General features: G+C 40.0%; 2 protein-coding genes across 4 annotated transcripts; both read right to left on the bottom strand.

The window, feature by feature from the left end:
• Nucleotides 1-6914: 6914 nt before the first annotated feature.
• On the bottom strand, nt 6915-9174 carry LOC144641889 (uncharacterized). The gene is made up of 2 exons (XM_078500900.1): nt 9092-9174; nt 6915-8114 (listed from the first exon to the last, which is right to left on the bottom strand). The coding sequence occupies exon 2, from the start codon at nt 7969-7971 to the stop codon at nt 7135-7137; it is 837 nt and encodes a 278-aa protein (XP_078357026.1). The 5' UTR covers nt 7972-8114; nt 9092-9174; the 3' UTR covers nt 6915-7134.
• A 795-nt stretch (nt 9175-9969) lies between these two features.
• Nucleotides 9970-15780, bottom strand: LOC144643697 (uncharacterized). Of its 3 annotated transcripts, none has more exons than XR_013568954.1 (3): nt 15582-15780; nt 10174-14203; nt 9970-10143 (listed from the first exon to the last, which is right to left on the bottom strand). XR_013568954.1 is itself a non-coding variant. In XM_078503023.1 (3 exons), exons 1-3 carry the CDS (start codon nt 15667-15669, stop codon nt 10368-10370), a joined length of 3366 nt encoding a protein of 1121 aa, XP_078359149.1. In that variant the 5' UTR covers nt 15670-15780; the 3' UTR covers nt 9971-10367. The 3 variants fall into 3 exon arrangements, 2 of the variants coding, with proteins under 2 accessions (XP_078359148.1, XP_078359149.1); XM_078503023.1 differs by having other exon boundaries at nt 9971-12238; nt 12797-14203; XM_078503022.1 differs by having other exon boundaries at nt 9970-14203.
• Nucleotides 15781-16796: the final 1016 nt, after the last annotated feature.

The raw sequence follows: 16796 nt of genomic DNA, 5'->3' as shown, positions 1-16796 counted from the left end.
ACATTTGAAAATCACTTAAGAGATATATATTGGGCCGAGGGAACGAAGAATAATAACATCATAGTAAGTATAGTATTGATATTCAGACAGGGGAGGGAAAAAACCATTATGGTCAATGCTTATTAAAAATGTTGACCGAACTTTCGTGGTCCGAGAGACGGCGGTGGTTTAGTGACTCCAGGTAAACAAATCGACACGAAATGTGATATGATAAAGTTATTTACTGGTTTTGAAAACGAAGACCAGAAGCGTAATCCACGTGGATGTCTGGGTGGATTTGGCCTCGCCTGTCTTTTTTCGGTGGAAGATATTTTTGACATGCTTTTTTCTCCAGTTAAGGTTGCGCATTAAAAGGATTACAGTGGAGATTCAAAACACTGCAAAATCAGATATTCATTTGTCAGATTTCTTTCCGGGGGACGGGGGGGGGGGGGGGACTTCATCTATACATTGATTCACACCTAAGTTGGAAGCATCAAGTAGAATTTATAGCCAAAATAATAGAAGAATAGGCATAAGTATAGGCATTTTATCTAAGTTAAGGCATCATGTAGAACTTAATATTTTGTTAAAACTATATTATGCCTTAATTTACCCCTTTTTTACCTATGGTATCATCATTTGGGGCAATACAAATAAATCCACACTTAAGCCAATATTTATACTACAAAAGAAAGCCATGCGCACTATCACTTTTTCTCAATTTGATAGTCCTTCCAGCCCTTTGGTCAAATCTCTTCAAGTAATCAAATGCTATGATCTTGTCACATTTTATATTGCTACATTCATGCACAAATTGCTCATAACGAGCTCCTTCCTATTGCCTTACATTCTTTTTTCACTAGATTAACTAATATTCATAATTATAATACTAGACTTGCAGCAAAACAGTCTTATTATCTTTCTTTTGTCAGAACTAATTATCCCAAGTTTAATATTAGGTTTCAGGGCCCCCTATTTGGAACCCCATTGATAATGACATAAAGTTATCATCCATATCAATGTTTAAGAAAAATATGCAAGTTCAATATCTTGAAACATACTAGCTAGTGCCTGTATTGTTCAACTCTTAGGCTGTTTTGCTCTAAGTTTTCCTTTTAGTAATGGTAATTGATAAGTTTTCTTATTTATATTTCCCCTTTTTTATTTTTCCTCAATATTCTAATATATTATTGTCTTTTCTTCATTTTGCTCACTGTAATGTTCTGTGGTGTTGTGTGTTTTTATCATCATCAATTTTCGTCACGCCAGTAGGCGCTTAAGGCCGTCACGCTTTCTATCCAACACTCCCTGTTCCGTACCACCGCTTTGGCTACCTGCCAGCTTGCCCACCATGGTCCTCACATTCTAGCAACCGATGGTCGTCTGTCGCTTGGGGGCTACCATGGGGCCCATCGGCCTTTGGACTTCCCGCTGGCTTTGACCCAAGAGCGTCATTGCAGCCCCAGCAGTGATACCCCCAGCTAGTGTTGTATCATTGTCCACGTTTCTGGTTTCTGTAACACTTCTGTTTTTTATGGGGTAGGGTTGTTAACCCTACGCCCAACCCCCCAACCTGGAGGACCAGGGGGTCACTCTTTGTCTGGTCTCTACCCTTCGTCCTGTTCGGCATGGATGGCCCTACCAGGAGTACAAGACTCCAGCCAACATAGCTACTAGGGGTCATTGTTTTACCGACCTTAATTTGTATTAACTAGTTGTAACACTGGCTGCCTGCCTTTTTTAACTCTATAGTTATTTCAGCCAGCCAGACCCCTAATCATTTATTTATATTATATATATTCTCTTTTTGTAAATATTTAGGGTAAATAAAGTTTGTTGTTGTTGTTGTTAATGGACGACCCCAGCGGGGGTTACTCCCGACACGGGGAGGCTGCGCCCGAAAGGGGGTAAGGGATTTCACAAGTTTAGGTTTATGAAAGGGTAGGGAAATCTGTCATTAAGATATTTAAAATGGCCTTTAAATTAAATCTACACTGATTTGACAAAAGGTGGACTCCGCGAACCATGCTTGAAGACCTTCAAGCCAGTCACGCGCGAAAAAATTGAGGGGGGAGGGGGCAAATCTTGGAAGGTTGTGCCGGGTAGCTGAGTAGTAGAGCTAGCAGCCTCAGGGAGCCCAGGGTCAGGGGTTAAATTGCTGGCTTGCTAGGGGGGTGGGCATAGTGGAGTGTTTGTGTCATTTTCACCAGACTTTGCCATTCACAGCAATGTAATGGTATTTTAATGATTATTGTGTTGTGTTTGGCAGCCAGCTGCAGCCCTGTGGCAGCTTGGCTGTCACCGGAGTTGACTAGGCACTCCACCTAGTAGCCCCTAGTCTAGCCTGGGGTCCTCAGGGGGAGAGAGGGTGGCTGTTGGTGAATTTCAAGCCTTTCTGTCAGCCGACCGGGCACCTTTTGTTGAATCAACGCAGCAATATTTCGAATAGACGCAACTTAAAATGGCTGCATCGTCTGAAATTATTAAGTGCTTCATAAAAATGACAAGAAAACGTCCTGTTTTAAGTATATGTCATGACGTGTAGGTATTTGAAAGGGGTACCTTTCTCAATAAAAGGTATACGAAAGGGGTGCCTTTTCTGTCAAAATGGTATATAAAAGGGTAAGGGGTTGGACGTCGGGGCTGAGCCTCCTCGTATAAAACTTTTTTTAGTGCCCCCCCCCCCCCAGGTGGACGAGCAGGACTGAAATCCTTATCAGTTGTACATCTCGTTTTCCTCTTTTGCCTATGTTATACCTGGGGGGAACTCCTATATGAAAGGGGCAGGAATGCTCATTGTCTCGTCGAGGGGTGCAAATTGAGTGCCCAGGACAGAACGCCAATATTTTATGCCGTCAAGTTCTCGTTTAATTTTATGGTTGCACATGAAGAAATAAAAACAGCGTTGCACTGTGTTGGTGGTCTAGACTAATCAGGCATGAAAATTGGTATCTTTTACTAGGAGTCAAAAGCTTGATCCACGCCCAGTTTGCTCGCCTTTTTAGTCTTTGAGTCTAACGTCCGTCTTGAGTTATGAATCAAACTGGTTTGCCACTGCTTTTGCTACAGTTAGCGTAATCTCGCCAACACTGAGTTTATTGTGTGTAAGTGAACGTTTTTTTAATAAACGATTACTTTACCTATTTATTCGTAGACTAAAGTAGGGATCCTAAGATCACGTCCTTCCCCAAGGATAATAATTTCAAAGACTTACGAGGTAGGCAGTTTTTCATGTGTTGTGATTCTTCATTGCTCCTAACTTTACCACTATCAAAAATCGGGGGAAATGAGGTATTTGAAGACGTGATAGTTCCAAAACGACATTGCGAATGCCCTAATTGTTATCACGAGTCTCAAACCGCGTACAGGTTGAGTCGTACCCAGTCGTCTCTCCTTCGCGCGTGCGTCCCCTGAAAGGCAAGGCCTAGACCGTGCGTGTTTGATTATCCTTTGAACAAACAAATGGAAAACAGTCAAGCAAACATACCAAAGAACTCCTTCGCTTACCCTTTAGTTACTTTAAAGGCCTATTATTTTATGTCTGTGTGGTTGCAGCTTGCCAATAAAATTATTCAAATTTTTTTACTTATTCCTAAAATCGCCATTTACGGCTTTGTATTTGTAATAAAATAAAGTAGAAATATTTTCGTATTACGTTTGTTTTTATTCGGGGTTTTCTTCTGCGAAAGCAATTTTATGACTTAAATTTTTCGACTCGTTTCTGGTATATTACCAGGGATAGTTGACACTACAGCTGCCCCGCCGTTTAAATCCTTTTTTTATATCAGCGCATCCGTTACTACAGGTAATTCTTTCGCTTGATATTTTGGCTCTTCTATTTTTTAAATATTTTGCCAGTTGTGGCGTTGCGAGTTTGCGAGCCGCATAGCCTCTTCCAAGCTCTAAGTTAGTGAGAGTGCGCGAAAAATATGGCGCTTTATCGCGTTCAAAATACAATATTGTGAATTTACTAAAACGTTTATTTACTAAAGGTTTGAATTCATTGAATACTCGATTGAATTTATAGAAATTATTTACCGACACCGATCATCGAAGCACTGAGTTCGTCTAAAAGTGATGAATTCATCGAACTGATTTGGAATTTATCAAAACCTAAATTCATCAAACGCTGAATTCATCTTACTCTTGAATTTGTCAAAATACCAAATTTAATAGACGAAGTGTTGAATTCGTCAAAACACTAAATTTGCCGAACCGTTGAATTCGTCGAATCACTAAATTCACCGAACTGTTTGAAAGTCTACTCTTTTAACATACTTATGAGACCAAAAAAGTTGATGAGATTAGATTGAATTCGTCGAAGTACCCCCTAAGCCTCGAACCAGTCTATCACGTCCAGTGAAGTCCCACAAACCCTTGCGAACAAGGTTTCCTAAAAAGAATCACCTTTTGGCATCAAAACTACATTATTGGTCCAGTTACATGAGCCAATTAGAAAGCAGAATTTTTGATCCTGCAGGCAAGTACAAAAACGGCAAATCGAATAATTCGACCTCTGCCACTGCAAATTAAACGCCTGCCGCGAGTTTTTATTATCTCGAGAACTCTGATTTCTCGTTTCTTCTTGACAAGTCTCAGTAACAAATTTTATTTTATCTATCTCAAATGCCGCATGTCGTCTAGCAAATTACGGCCGGTGGTACCGCCTCTAAAATGAAGCCGACATTTCGATTCGCTTTCATCAGAGCTCCCCGTCCTCGAGATCAACAGTCCTCGAACTGGGCTAATTTGAGTTCCGTTTGTTTGGCGGATTGTTCTGCCTAGTTGTCAACTTTAGATCTCTGGCTATGTGTAGTTTAAAAAATTTACGCTAATGCGAAAGAGCATCTGATTAGCCTTCCTACTCACTGTCGATTTTATTATCGGTCTCATCGGGATTTGAAGCAAAATACTTAATCATGTTATCCATAACTATTCATTATTCCTAAATAATTATCCAAAGTATTTAATCTCCATTTCAGGGTCGATATTCAAATGTTTATTATTTCCAGGTTATAAAATTGCAATATTTAATATTCCCTAATATTCCTTTACGATTTTCAACCTGTATTCAACATTCAGGGCCTGTTTATATGGAGGAGAGTTGTCCCTGGTAGGAGGGCTACTCTCTCCCCCGAGCTATCTTTTGCCGAGCGTTTATATGAAAAAGTTGTCCCTGTTGACCGAGCCAAAACTTGGCCCTCTCGGTTCAAAAGACTGGCGAGAGTTGTTTTGAAACATCTATTATGTCTGCCTTTTTTAAATAAGGAGCGCTGAAACATCGACCACGACCATTTTTTGGATAAATTTACCGCCGACTTCGATTTCAATGTATCTGCAATTTTGTTTTGGTCGACTGTAGCGTTTGCGCATGCTCTGTATGTGTCAACTTGTCCCTGGTAGGCGAGGCGAAAATAACCAAACTGTTTATATGGAAAAAAGTTGGCTCGCTCCCCAGGGTCACCCTACCTTCAAAGCGAGTGACCCTCCACTCAGGGTTACCCTCTCCCCCGAGCCATCTTTTGCCGAGCGTTTAGATGAGAAAGTTGTCCCTGTTGACCGAGCCAAAACTTGGCCCTCTCGGTTCAAAAGACTGGCGAGAGTTGTTTTGAAACATCTATTATGGCTGCTTTTTCTAAAATCAGGAACGCTGAATCGTCGACCAAGACCATTTTTTGGATTAATTTACCGCCGACTTCGATTTCAATTTATCTGCACTTTTGTTTTTGCTGATTTTAGCGTTTGCGCATGCTCCGTATGTGTCAACTTGTCCCTGGTAGGCGAGGCAAAAATAACCAAACTGTTTATATGGAAAAAAGTTGGCTCGCTCCCCAGGGTCACCCTCCCTTCAAAGCGAGTGACCCTCCACCCAGGGTCACCCTGCCCCCCGAGTCAACTTTGCAATTTCTCATATAAACGGTTCGCAGCTATTTATAAAGAAACGTATGAAAAGCTCTCTCTCCCGGGGTGGCTCGGTATGGAGGGTAACCCTCCTACCAGGGACAACTCTCCTCCATATAAACAGGCCCTTAGTATTTTATTATTCCGCTTCAACACTCGGTTATTGACGGTTATATTAATTTGGTTAAATCTTATTGTATTGTATTGTATTGTATTGTATTGTATTGTATTGTATTGTATTGTATTGTATTGTATTGTATTGTATTGTATTGTATTGTATTGTATTGTATTGTATTGTATTGTATTGTAGGGGCGCTGCCGGATTTCCAGAATCTGTAGGGTTTCAAATTGCGTAAAACGCATCCGCTATATGAGACTTATAAAAACCTTGCAATGGATTTTACGAAACGGTTGAAGAGTTCCTCTCTAAACATATCTACCATGTCTACACTTGGTAGTAATAGTCCATTTTACAGTTGCCTGCCAAGTGACCTGGCCTTTGAATGGCAGTGAGGCTGGAGGTGACCTTGCATTGATACAAACCTCTCTGCTTTATTATGTAAATGCAAACTAGTTAGCATCAAAACAACATGATTAACACAACAAAAGCAGTGAGGTCTGTATCAAAACAAGGTCACCTCCAGCCTCACTTCTATTCAAAGGCCAGGTCACTTTGCAGACAACTGTAAAATGGTCTATTCAGAAACCCAGATACATTTGACTGATTATCAGTTTCTAAATTGGGCCAAGCACTTTTTAAAGATTATGGATAAACGCACGCGAAATTACTAGCATGACACACTTGATCGCGAATAAATGCATGCACCGGAGAAATTAGAAACGCACTTTATTTTCGAAACACACTTGATAAATGCATACACTCGGAAAAATTAGAAACACAGTTTATTTTCGAAACACACTTGACCGTGGATAAATGCATACCGGCCCGAAGAAATTGGAAACACACTTTATCCTCAGTTCAAAACACACTTGACCGTAGATAAGTGAATATATTCGGAGAAATTAGAAATAAAACACATTTTACCTTCAGTTCAAAACACACTTGACCGTGGATAAATGCAAACACTCGGAGAAATAAGAAACGCGCTTAAACACACTTGATTACACGCAGATAAATGTAAGTACGCAGAGGCGTTTGAGACACACTATGAGCACACTCAGACTACCATAGTTCGTTTGAATTTTTTTCGATTCGTCTTATTTTTCTCCTTCAACTCCCACTCTTCTTATTTACACTTTTGCTCTTCTTGCTTTTCTCCTGCCTCTCCTCTTCGTCGCCTGCTTCTCTTCTTCTTCTTCTTCTTCTTGTTCTTGTTCTTGTTCTTGTTCTTGCTCTTTTTCCTCTCCTTCTCCTTTCTCTTGATCATCATCAGATGGTTTTAGCTTCTTCAAAGGTGGACCTTGCTCCAAATCGCGGTTCCCACTGGACTTTTGCAACGAGGACACAATATCATACAATTCCTCAGTGAACGTCGCAATTTCTTTCAGCTCTCGTCTTGCTTCCTTCAGTTTATCTGAATCGCCAACGGATCTGGTCAGTTCATAGAGTAAGATTTGTGGAGCGACTTTCATGACGTCCAATACTCCTACTTGAATGAAGTAGCCGAAGATGCTCTCGTGCTTCTCCTTCAGGCCTTTTAAATCGAAATTGTACTTGTACATGTAGCAGTCGACGCGGAGAAGACCGTTGTCGGCAAAAACAACGTGAAATGCCCTCTTTTCCTGTTCCCCGGCTGCCGTGTTTCCTAACAGTTCTCCTAATGCAACGGACAGCACGTTTTGCACTCCTTTAAGAAATTCTCCGCCAATAACGTTGTTCAAGCATTTCTGTATGTCTGCGTTTGGTGCCGACTTCACGTCAAGCAGATACTTTTCATCTCTGTTCACTACTGCAAGAATTGGCAATCTGGGATCATCAAAGGCTGCCTTATCAAGCTTACTGCTTTCGGCTTCAAGCTTGGCTTTTACCATTCGCTGTAAGTTTCCCAGCTCTTCGATTGCGTCGGCTTTGTTTTCTTCCTCCCCTGCAGTCAGTGTCTTTACAGCGGCGCTAACAGCCTGTCCCATCCCTATTGATTCACTAACTCCACAAGTTTCACTCTGAATGATTCAACGTCAGTCGTGAGCAAAGACACAAGTTCAATTCAATCTCCCAGTTTTATCTCGTAATCATGCAGTTCCGCGTAGCTAGCCATGCATTTCTGGTGACGCTTAAAATACCATAATAACTAAAGATTAGTCCTAATTAGAATATTTTTTCCGGCCTTATTGTAAAGCTCCGATTTATAAACAAATAAGTTATCTTCAACCATGTCAAGTTCCTGTCACGGTTTCTGTTTCTCCAGGCTGTACACTGATTTTCAGCACAAGACGAAAGAGAATCTAAAAATTTGTTTGTGTTTGATATGTCGCGATATCAAACCGATCACTTGACCGCTCTGTAGAAGAGTCTGCGAGTTTAATTACTCAGGATTTTAGGAATAAAGCAAAGCTCAAAGGATATTCCATCACTTGTATCCTAGGAACATTGCAGTGGGACTGAACTTACAAATGGCCAGAGTATTAAGAGTGTACACTCGTCGTATTTAGTGTGTACACGCGTTGGATTTATGTACATTAAGAGTGTATACGCGTTGTTGATGGCCCGAAGGTCCAAACTAACTTCTTCCTGTGTTTATTGATTTCCTGTTGTTTTTCCTGTTTAATAAAGTGCAGCTCTTTAAACAGGGAATAAAAACAGGAAATCGATACATTCAACACAGGGAGATTTAGCATAAAGTGCCGCACAGCCAACAGGAAAAAAACACGAGCCTAAGACAGGAAGACGTAAGGACCTTCGATGTTCCAAGACATATCATCAACCTCACTTAAAAGGATACTTTTAGTCACATTAAAGCTGATCCTAGAAGTATGCAGGACGCGTGTCACATATCAACCTAGTAAATGGCTAATACATATCAACCTAGTAAATGGGTTCGATTCCCGTCGGGGACTCAGAATTTTTCTTTGTCCCATGCTCGTGTTATTGTTGAAAAATTCATCTTCATTATTTATCACTGAGCTTAAAATTTACCATCTTTATTATTACTACTTTTAGTCTGTTCACAGACCCTCTATTATTTCTAAAGTTTGTCGAGAAAGCGCAAGCAAGAAACTTCTGTGGACAAACGAGATTTTCTGTATTAACCCTCAATCAGTCATGGGCTCCTGCCCTCAATATCGTAAGCTACAGTAGCTCTCACTGTACCTAGTGCATTTTCTCCTTGTTTGTTTCCTTCCCATTTCCAGAGCCGGTAAAATGTCTCTGAAAGTGACCTGGAAACAAGCAAAAAATATCGTCTTAAAGTGTTTCATAAAGGTGAATCAGTTTTCGTTGTTGGCTTCCGTCTTCAGCTTCAGCACACAACACAAACCTTGGTTTGAAACTCTTGCCATTATGCCAAAACCGGATGTAATCATGCTCTTTAAACAGGGAATAAAAACAGGAAATCGATACATTTACTGAACACAGGGAGATTTAGCACAAGGTGCCGCACAGCCAACAGGAAGAAACACGAGCCCAAGACAGGAAGACGTAAGGACTTTCGATGTTCCAAAACATATCATCAACCTCATTTGAAAGGATACTTTTAGCCTGTTCACAGACCCTCCTCTATCTCAAAATTTCGTCGAGAGCGCACAAACAAGAAACGTCTGTGGATAAACAAGTTGCTTTCTGTATTAACCCTCAATATCATAAATTACAGTAGCTCTCATTGTACCCAGAGTACATCATTATTCATTGAATGTAGTTCTTGTTTGTTTCCATTCTACCTTCAGAAACAGGGTATTAAAGATGTCTCTTTGGTGGAAGTGACATGGAAACAAACACAAAATATCGTCTTCAAGTATGCAAAGGTGAATCGGTTTCCGTTGTCAAGCTTTGTCTTCGGCTTCAATCCTTAGTTTTGAAAGCTTTTGCAAATTATGCCAAAACCGGATACAACAACTATTCAACAACACGCAACTAAACTTGATTTAGAAATCGTTACCTAGCCTATACTTTGAAATTTCACCAGCTGTGTGTTTTTTCCTTAGAGGTCATTGCTCAGTAGTGCGGGTTTTACGATTAGTGAAAGGACCGCTCTACATTCCTTACTGAATGCATCAACATGCACAACAGTCCAGTATTTTTATTTTGTTTCATGTTCTTTATTTAATTTTAAATTATTTCAGTCGATCTGATATTTACAAATTTTTCTGCTCTGAGCTCATAACAAAGTTCCATACAATTCGATTTGCACGGATATACAACTATTGCCAAGTATTGAGATATCACATATGCACAAGAGTTGACTGAAAATTAGAGGTTTTGACTGACTGAGGAAATAATTTCAATGAAAATGTACGTTATGTTCAAATAATAAAATAAAATCTCCTTTCTGTCCTCATCAAATTAAGGTAAATATGGTCACTCGTTTTGCTCAACGTTCTCTGAAATGCAGCCCTCTCCCAGACCCAGTTTTGCCAGAGGTAAGAAAGTCGCTTTCATCATCCTCATCCCACTCTGAAGCTTTGTTTTTCTTGCGGTCAGCCCCGGAGGCTTGATAGTAACCTTCATTTTCTTTATCATGTTCTAAAGCTTCGGAGTCTCCCTGCAAATTATCTTCGTCATGTGACACGAGATCCTTTCCATTATCCACTACATGATCAGGCTTGAATGCAGTTGACTCATCGTGAACTCCATTTTCGACATGCTTAGCTGCCATGTCCTTATTCGACAACTCTCTATCTTCTTCTTGAGAAACCTTGCTTTCAGTTACCCGGTACATAGTCGCCAAGCCAATAACATCATTGTTAGTATTACCGAAGGAATCAATGTCCTCGAACAAAACTCTGCCTTCTTCATCAAATTCTTTTTTGGATTCTTCTGGAGTTTTGGTTTCTCTGTAAGTTGTTTCTGTCTTGGGATAAGAGTTTTTGTTACTTTTTCGAGAATCGCGCCTCTGACTATGAAATCCAACATTACCATCAGCACTTGTGCCTGTCTCCTTCTTATCCATACCGTGATCTTGTTCATGTAATGGAACAAAATGCTCAGGTGCTTTATCTTTCAGGTATGTGTTATCTGTATGGATGGGACGAAAGTAGTAAGGGGAATCCTTGAATGGGAAGTCATCGTAGACATCTTCGCCGTCCTTGACCATACCTCGCCCATTTCTTACTGATCCATAGTGACCGAACGATTCGGATTCGACGCCATTTTCTTTGGCTTCACTGGGGTTGTGAATATTATCTTCTTGTTCCTCAGCCTGTGCTTCCAGTGAATTTGCATTATATGCATCTGGATTACTGTCCTTTATGTCATTATCTACCTTCTTATTATCCGTACCGAGATTTTTCTCATGTGAAGAAACGGAATACTTAGGTGATGTATCTTCTTGGTAGGCCGTATCCGTATAGATAGGTCGGAAATGAAATGGGGAATCTTCAAATGGGAATTCATCCTCGACAATGCCTTGTGCCTCGTTAGCTGATCCATGATAATGACCGGCAGATTCGAATATGTCCCCATTTTGTTCGGTTTCACTGTTGTGTTCAATATTAACTTGTTTCTCAGTCGGTGATTCCAGTGAATATGTTTCATATTCATCTGGCTTTTGGTCCATAATGTCATCATCTACCTTCTTATTATCCGTACCGAGATTTTTCTCATGTGAAGAAACGAAATTCTTAGGTGATGTATCTTCCTGGTAGACCGTATCCGTATAGATAGGTCGGAAATGAAATGAAGAATCTTCAAATGGGAATTCATCCTCGGCAATGCCATGTGCCTCGTTAGCTGATCCATGATATTGACCGGCAGATTCGAATACGTCCCCATTTTGTTCGGTTTCACTGTTGTACTCAATATTGACTTGATTCTCAATCGGTGATTCCAGTGAATTTGTTGCATATGCATTTGGCTTTTGGTCCATAATGTCAACATCTACCTTCTTATTATCCGTACCGTGATGTTTCTCGTGCAAAGGAATGAAGTTCTTAGGTGCTGTATCTTCGTCATCTTCAACAATACCCCGCGCCTCTTTGGCTGATCCATGATAATGACCGGTAGATTCGAATACGTCCCCATTTTGTTCGGTTTTACTGTTGTGTTTAGTATTAACTTGTTCCTCAGTCGGTGCTTCCAGTGAATATGTTTCATATGCATTTGGCTTTCGGTCCATTATGTCATCATCTACCTTCTTATTATTGGCACCGTGAGGTTTCTCATGCAAAGGAACGAAATGCTTAGGTAGTGTATCTTCTTGGTAGGCCGTATCCGTATAGATAGGTCGGAAATGAAATGGGGAATCTTCAAATGGGAATTCATCCTCGGCAATGCCATGTGCCTCGTTAGCTGATCCATGATATTGACCGGCAGATTCGAATACGTCCCCATTTTGTTCGGTTTCACTGTTGTACTCAATATTGACTTGATTCTCAGTCGGTGATTCCAGTGCATTTGTTGCATATGCATTTGGCTTTTGGTCCATAATGTCAACATCTACCTTCTTATTATCCGTACCGTGATGTTTCTCGTGCAAAGGAATGAAGTTCTTAGGTGCTGTATCTTCGTCATCTTCAACAATACCCCGCGCCTCTTTGGCTGATCCATGATAATAACCGGTAGATTCGAATACGTCCCCATTTTGTTCGGTTTTACTGTTGTGTTTAGTATTAACTTGTTCCTCAGTCGGTGCTTCCAGTGAATATGTTTCATATGCATCTGGCTTTTGGTCCATAACGTCAACATCTACCTTCTTATTATCCACACCGAGATGTTTCTCATGCAAAGGAACGAAATGCTTAGGTGCTACATCTTCATGGTAGGCAGTATCCGTATAGATAGGTCGAAAATGAAATGAGGAACGTTCAAATGGGAATTCATCGTGAACATCTTCATCCTCCTCGGTCACACCTCGCGCCTCTTTAGCTGATCCACGATAATGACCGGTAGATTCGAATACGCCCCCACTGTGTCCGGATTCACTGTTGAGTTCAATATTTCCTTGTTCCTCAGTCTGTGTTTCCAAGGAATGTTTGTTATCTACATCTGGATTGTCATCCACAGTGTCATCTATCCTCTTATCACCTGTACCTTGATGTATCTCATCTTCCCGATGAATAGTATCGGTATACATAGATCCAAAATGATGAGAAGAATGCTTCACTGAGAAATAATCGTTGGCATCTTCGTCTTCCTCGACTACACCTCGGCCATTTCTAACTGATCCATATTTACCAATGGATGCGGATTCGCCCTCTTCGCGTTCTGTTTCATTGTTGTTGTCAATATATTCTTCTTCTTCCTCGCGCTGCGTTTCCAAGAAATTTGCATTATTTGCATCTACCTCATCCATAATGTTATCATCTGCCCTCTTATCAACGGTACCAAGATGTTTCTCACGTGAAGGAAAGAAATGCTTTGCTTTTATGCCTTCCTGATGGGTAGTATCTGTAAAGGTAGGCTGGTAATGGAAAGGGGAATACTCAAACGGAAATTCACCGTGTATATATTCGTTGTCTTCGCCAATACCTCGCCCATTTTTAATTGACCCATACAAGTGACCCATAGATTCAATTTCTTCCCCACCGTAATCCGTTCCACTGTGCTCGTGATTATGATCTTCTCCTTCCCAACCGTGATCCGTTCCACTGTGCTCGTGATTATGATCTTCTCCTTCCCAACCGTGATCCGTTCCACTGTGCTCGTGATTATGATCTTCTCCTTCCCAACCGTGATCCGTTCCACTGTGCTCGTGATTATGATCTTCTCCTTCCCACCCGTGATCCGTTCCACTGTGCTCGTGATTATGATCTTCTCCTTCCCAACCGTGATCCGTTCCACTGTGCTCGTGATTATGATCTTCTCCTTCCCACCCGTGATCCGTTCCACTGTGCTCGTGATTACGATCTTCTCCTTCCCAACCGTGATCCGTTCCACTGTGCTCGTGATTACGATCTTCTCCTTCCCAACCGTGATCCGTTCCACTGTGCTCGTGATTACGATCTTCTCCTTCCCACCCGTGATCCGTTCCACTGTGCTCGTGATTATGATCTTCTCCTTCCCAACCGTGCTCGTCATTATGATCTTCTTGATTATGATCTTCTTCTTCTCCACCGTGATCTGTTGCACTGTGCTCGTCATTATGATCTTCTTCCTCTCCACCGTGATCTGTTGCACTGTGCTCGTCATTATGATCTTCTTGTTCCTTGGGTTGTGTTTCCAAGGAATTTTCACCATAAACGTCTTGCTGGTCATTCACATAACGATGATCTTCATGAAAAGCAACAAATTAAAGGGAAAACAAGTAAAGCAATAATTAACAAGACTTTTTGGAGCCAGCTAGTCGCTAAACAATCTATATAAAAAAGAGCTTTTAAGGAGGCTCGATATAGTTTTTTTTTTATCTGAAGGGTGGTTGTTTTGAAAATTAAAATTATCTAGGAAACCAAAGTTCGAATTTTGCCAAAATACAGCATAATGATCAAAAAAGGTTACCATAGCAACCATTGACGTTTTCTTTTGTTCTCGAACAAGCTTGATTTTCTCGAAATCTAGATTGACTCTTGGTGTTTATTTTTTGATATGTTAAAGTTTAGTAGATTGCCTACCTGTACACAAAATGTTAGGAAAATCTGTAAGAGCGTTTTAGAGTAAATCAAGAACGAAGTTTTCGTTATTTTCTTATAATTTCCTTTAATTGGCAGTCGATATATTTTAACAAATTAAAGCAAAAACTCCTTCGCTTTTATAAGTTAATGGTCTTTGATGGTGTAAGTATTTATATTTCAGTGAGAATAACTGCGCTCAAATAATACAAAACAATTTAAAAGCGCCTATTTTATATTAAAACGGGTTTTTCTGAAAATTTCATTCTTCATTTACTTGAAAACGCTTTAACAGTTTTTTCTAAAATTTAGTCAACAGCTAGTCAATCTACTAAACTTTAACATATCAAAAAATAAACACCAAGAGTTAATCTTGATTTCGAGAAAATCAAGCTTGTTTGAGAACAAAAGAAAACGTCAATCGTTGCTATGGTAACCATTGTGGCTAAGTGATGGGTAAAAAATTAACATTTGGTCATATTTGATCATTATGGTGTATTTTGGCAGAAATCGAACATTTGCTTCCTAGATAATTTTAATTTTCAAAACACCCACCCTTCGGCTAAAAAAACTACATCGAGCCTCCTTAACTCCAACCCGAAACAAAATGAAACAAGCAAAACTCGTAACTATCGCGAAAGCTAACTGTAAACAGGTCGTCATCCACGCTAACTGCATTGGTATTCAAGAGGCTCACTCTCGATGAACTTCTAAAGCTTGTAAACTGATGAATTTCGTAATCATCATCCTCAGGAGGAGGAGCAAACTTGGAGCAAATCATCAGTATCGAAATGGCTCGCCAAAACGTGACGGGCAAGTATGGTCTTAATTGACTTTTAGCAGAAAAGGTGTCGAAATTCTTAATTCTAGATTTTTTTCGGCACTAACTTTTTTAACAGCCCAAATTGGCAAATAACCTTTAATGGCTTTTTAGCTTGTTTGAACTAAAATGTCCGCGGTTCCATTTTTTTCCTGTTTTCTTTTACCAAACTGTATTCCATTGTTAAGCCATAAAATGAGACGACATAAGTTTGTTCACATACCTGCAGCAATTGGTCTTGCGATGGGCCGGGCATTGATTCCAAGTTGTGAGGACACAACAAGGAAAAGGATCCCGACCCACAGTTTCATCTCTCGTTGTAGAAATCTCTCTTTTATAAAACTTTGTCCTCTCGACGCTGCTTAACTCCTTACAAGTAGAAAAGCTGCCCACTTACAACTTTACGTCACGAGCAAATTGGTTAATTACCAATTACTGTTTCTGTTGCGTCATAACGAACTGTTTACTTAAAAATGTACATCGCCCTTGATTTCGTTACCATTTTTGCACTTACATTTCGAGAAATTCGTATTTTAACAATAATTAAAGAAGCAATCCTTTCAAAGATAATTCTTTTAAAATAAAACGTTAAATTATGATACTGACAGTTTGAATGTAAGTAAGTAGCATGCAGCGCGCACACAAAATCACGTGAACAAAACCTGGCATGGATGGTACAAAAAAGCCCTTCAATCTCGTTTCCATGCCTCTAATTTGAACATGTAGATTTGGCAAACACCACCACTTCCCGAGAACGGCCTGAGTGAATGAAACGTTTTCAACGTCGTCGCGTTAATCGGCCAAGACGTAAAACTTTCAAAATACCGTCAGTACTTTAGCTTGTGGCGGGTCGCGCGAGCACCGAAATTCGAAGTCTTGTCTTTTTCAGACTTGCGCGCGCACCTTCAGTTGTTCCGAATTTAGTCAGATAAAAGAGTTAGCATTTGCGCAAGTTTTATATATATTTGTTAAAGAAGTTTTTTAGAAAGGAATGCTAAATGCCATGGCAAGACATTTTTCACCCTAAATTTTTTTACGATTCTAGCCCTTGCATAAATTATATCAGTTGTTCCGAATTTAGTCAGATAAAAGAGTTAGCATTTGCGCAAGTTTTATATATATTTATTAAAGACGTTTTTTAGAAAGGAATGCTAAATGCCATGGCAAGACATTTTTCACCCGAAATTTTTTAACGATTCTAGCCCTTGCATAAATTATATTCATCGGTGTATTTCGCCGAGGACCCTAAAAATTACCGGTACCTTATCCAGTAATTTATCACCTGCCTATAAACGTTTAATTGTTGGAATTAGACATAGTAATAATTATAAGTTATATTAATTCTGATTGGCTCGCAAATCCAAAAAATTATTTAGACTGATGGATAAGCGATTTACTGGATTGGAAATACTGTTGGACTAGCTATAGATACCATAGC

The sequence above is a fragment of the Oculina patagonica genome, chromosome 2 (assembly GCF_052425735.1).
Source record: "Oculina patagonica isolate OP01 chromosome 2, crgOcupat, whole genome shotgun sequence".
NCBI lineage: Eukaryota > Metazoa > Cnidaria > Anthozoa > Scleractinia > Oculinidae > Oculina > Oculina patagonica.
This window is presented reverse-complemented; position numbering and strand designations above follow the sequence as displayed.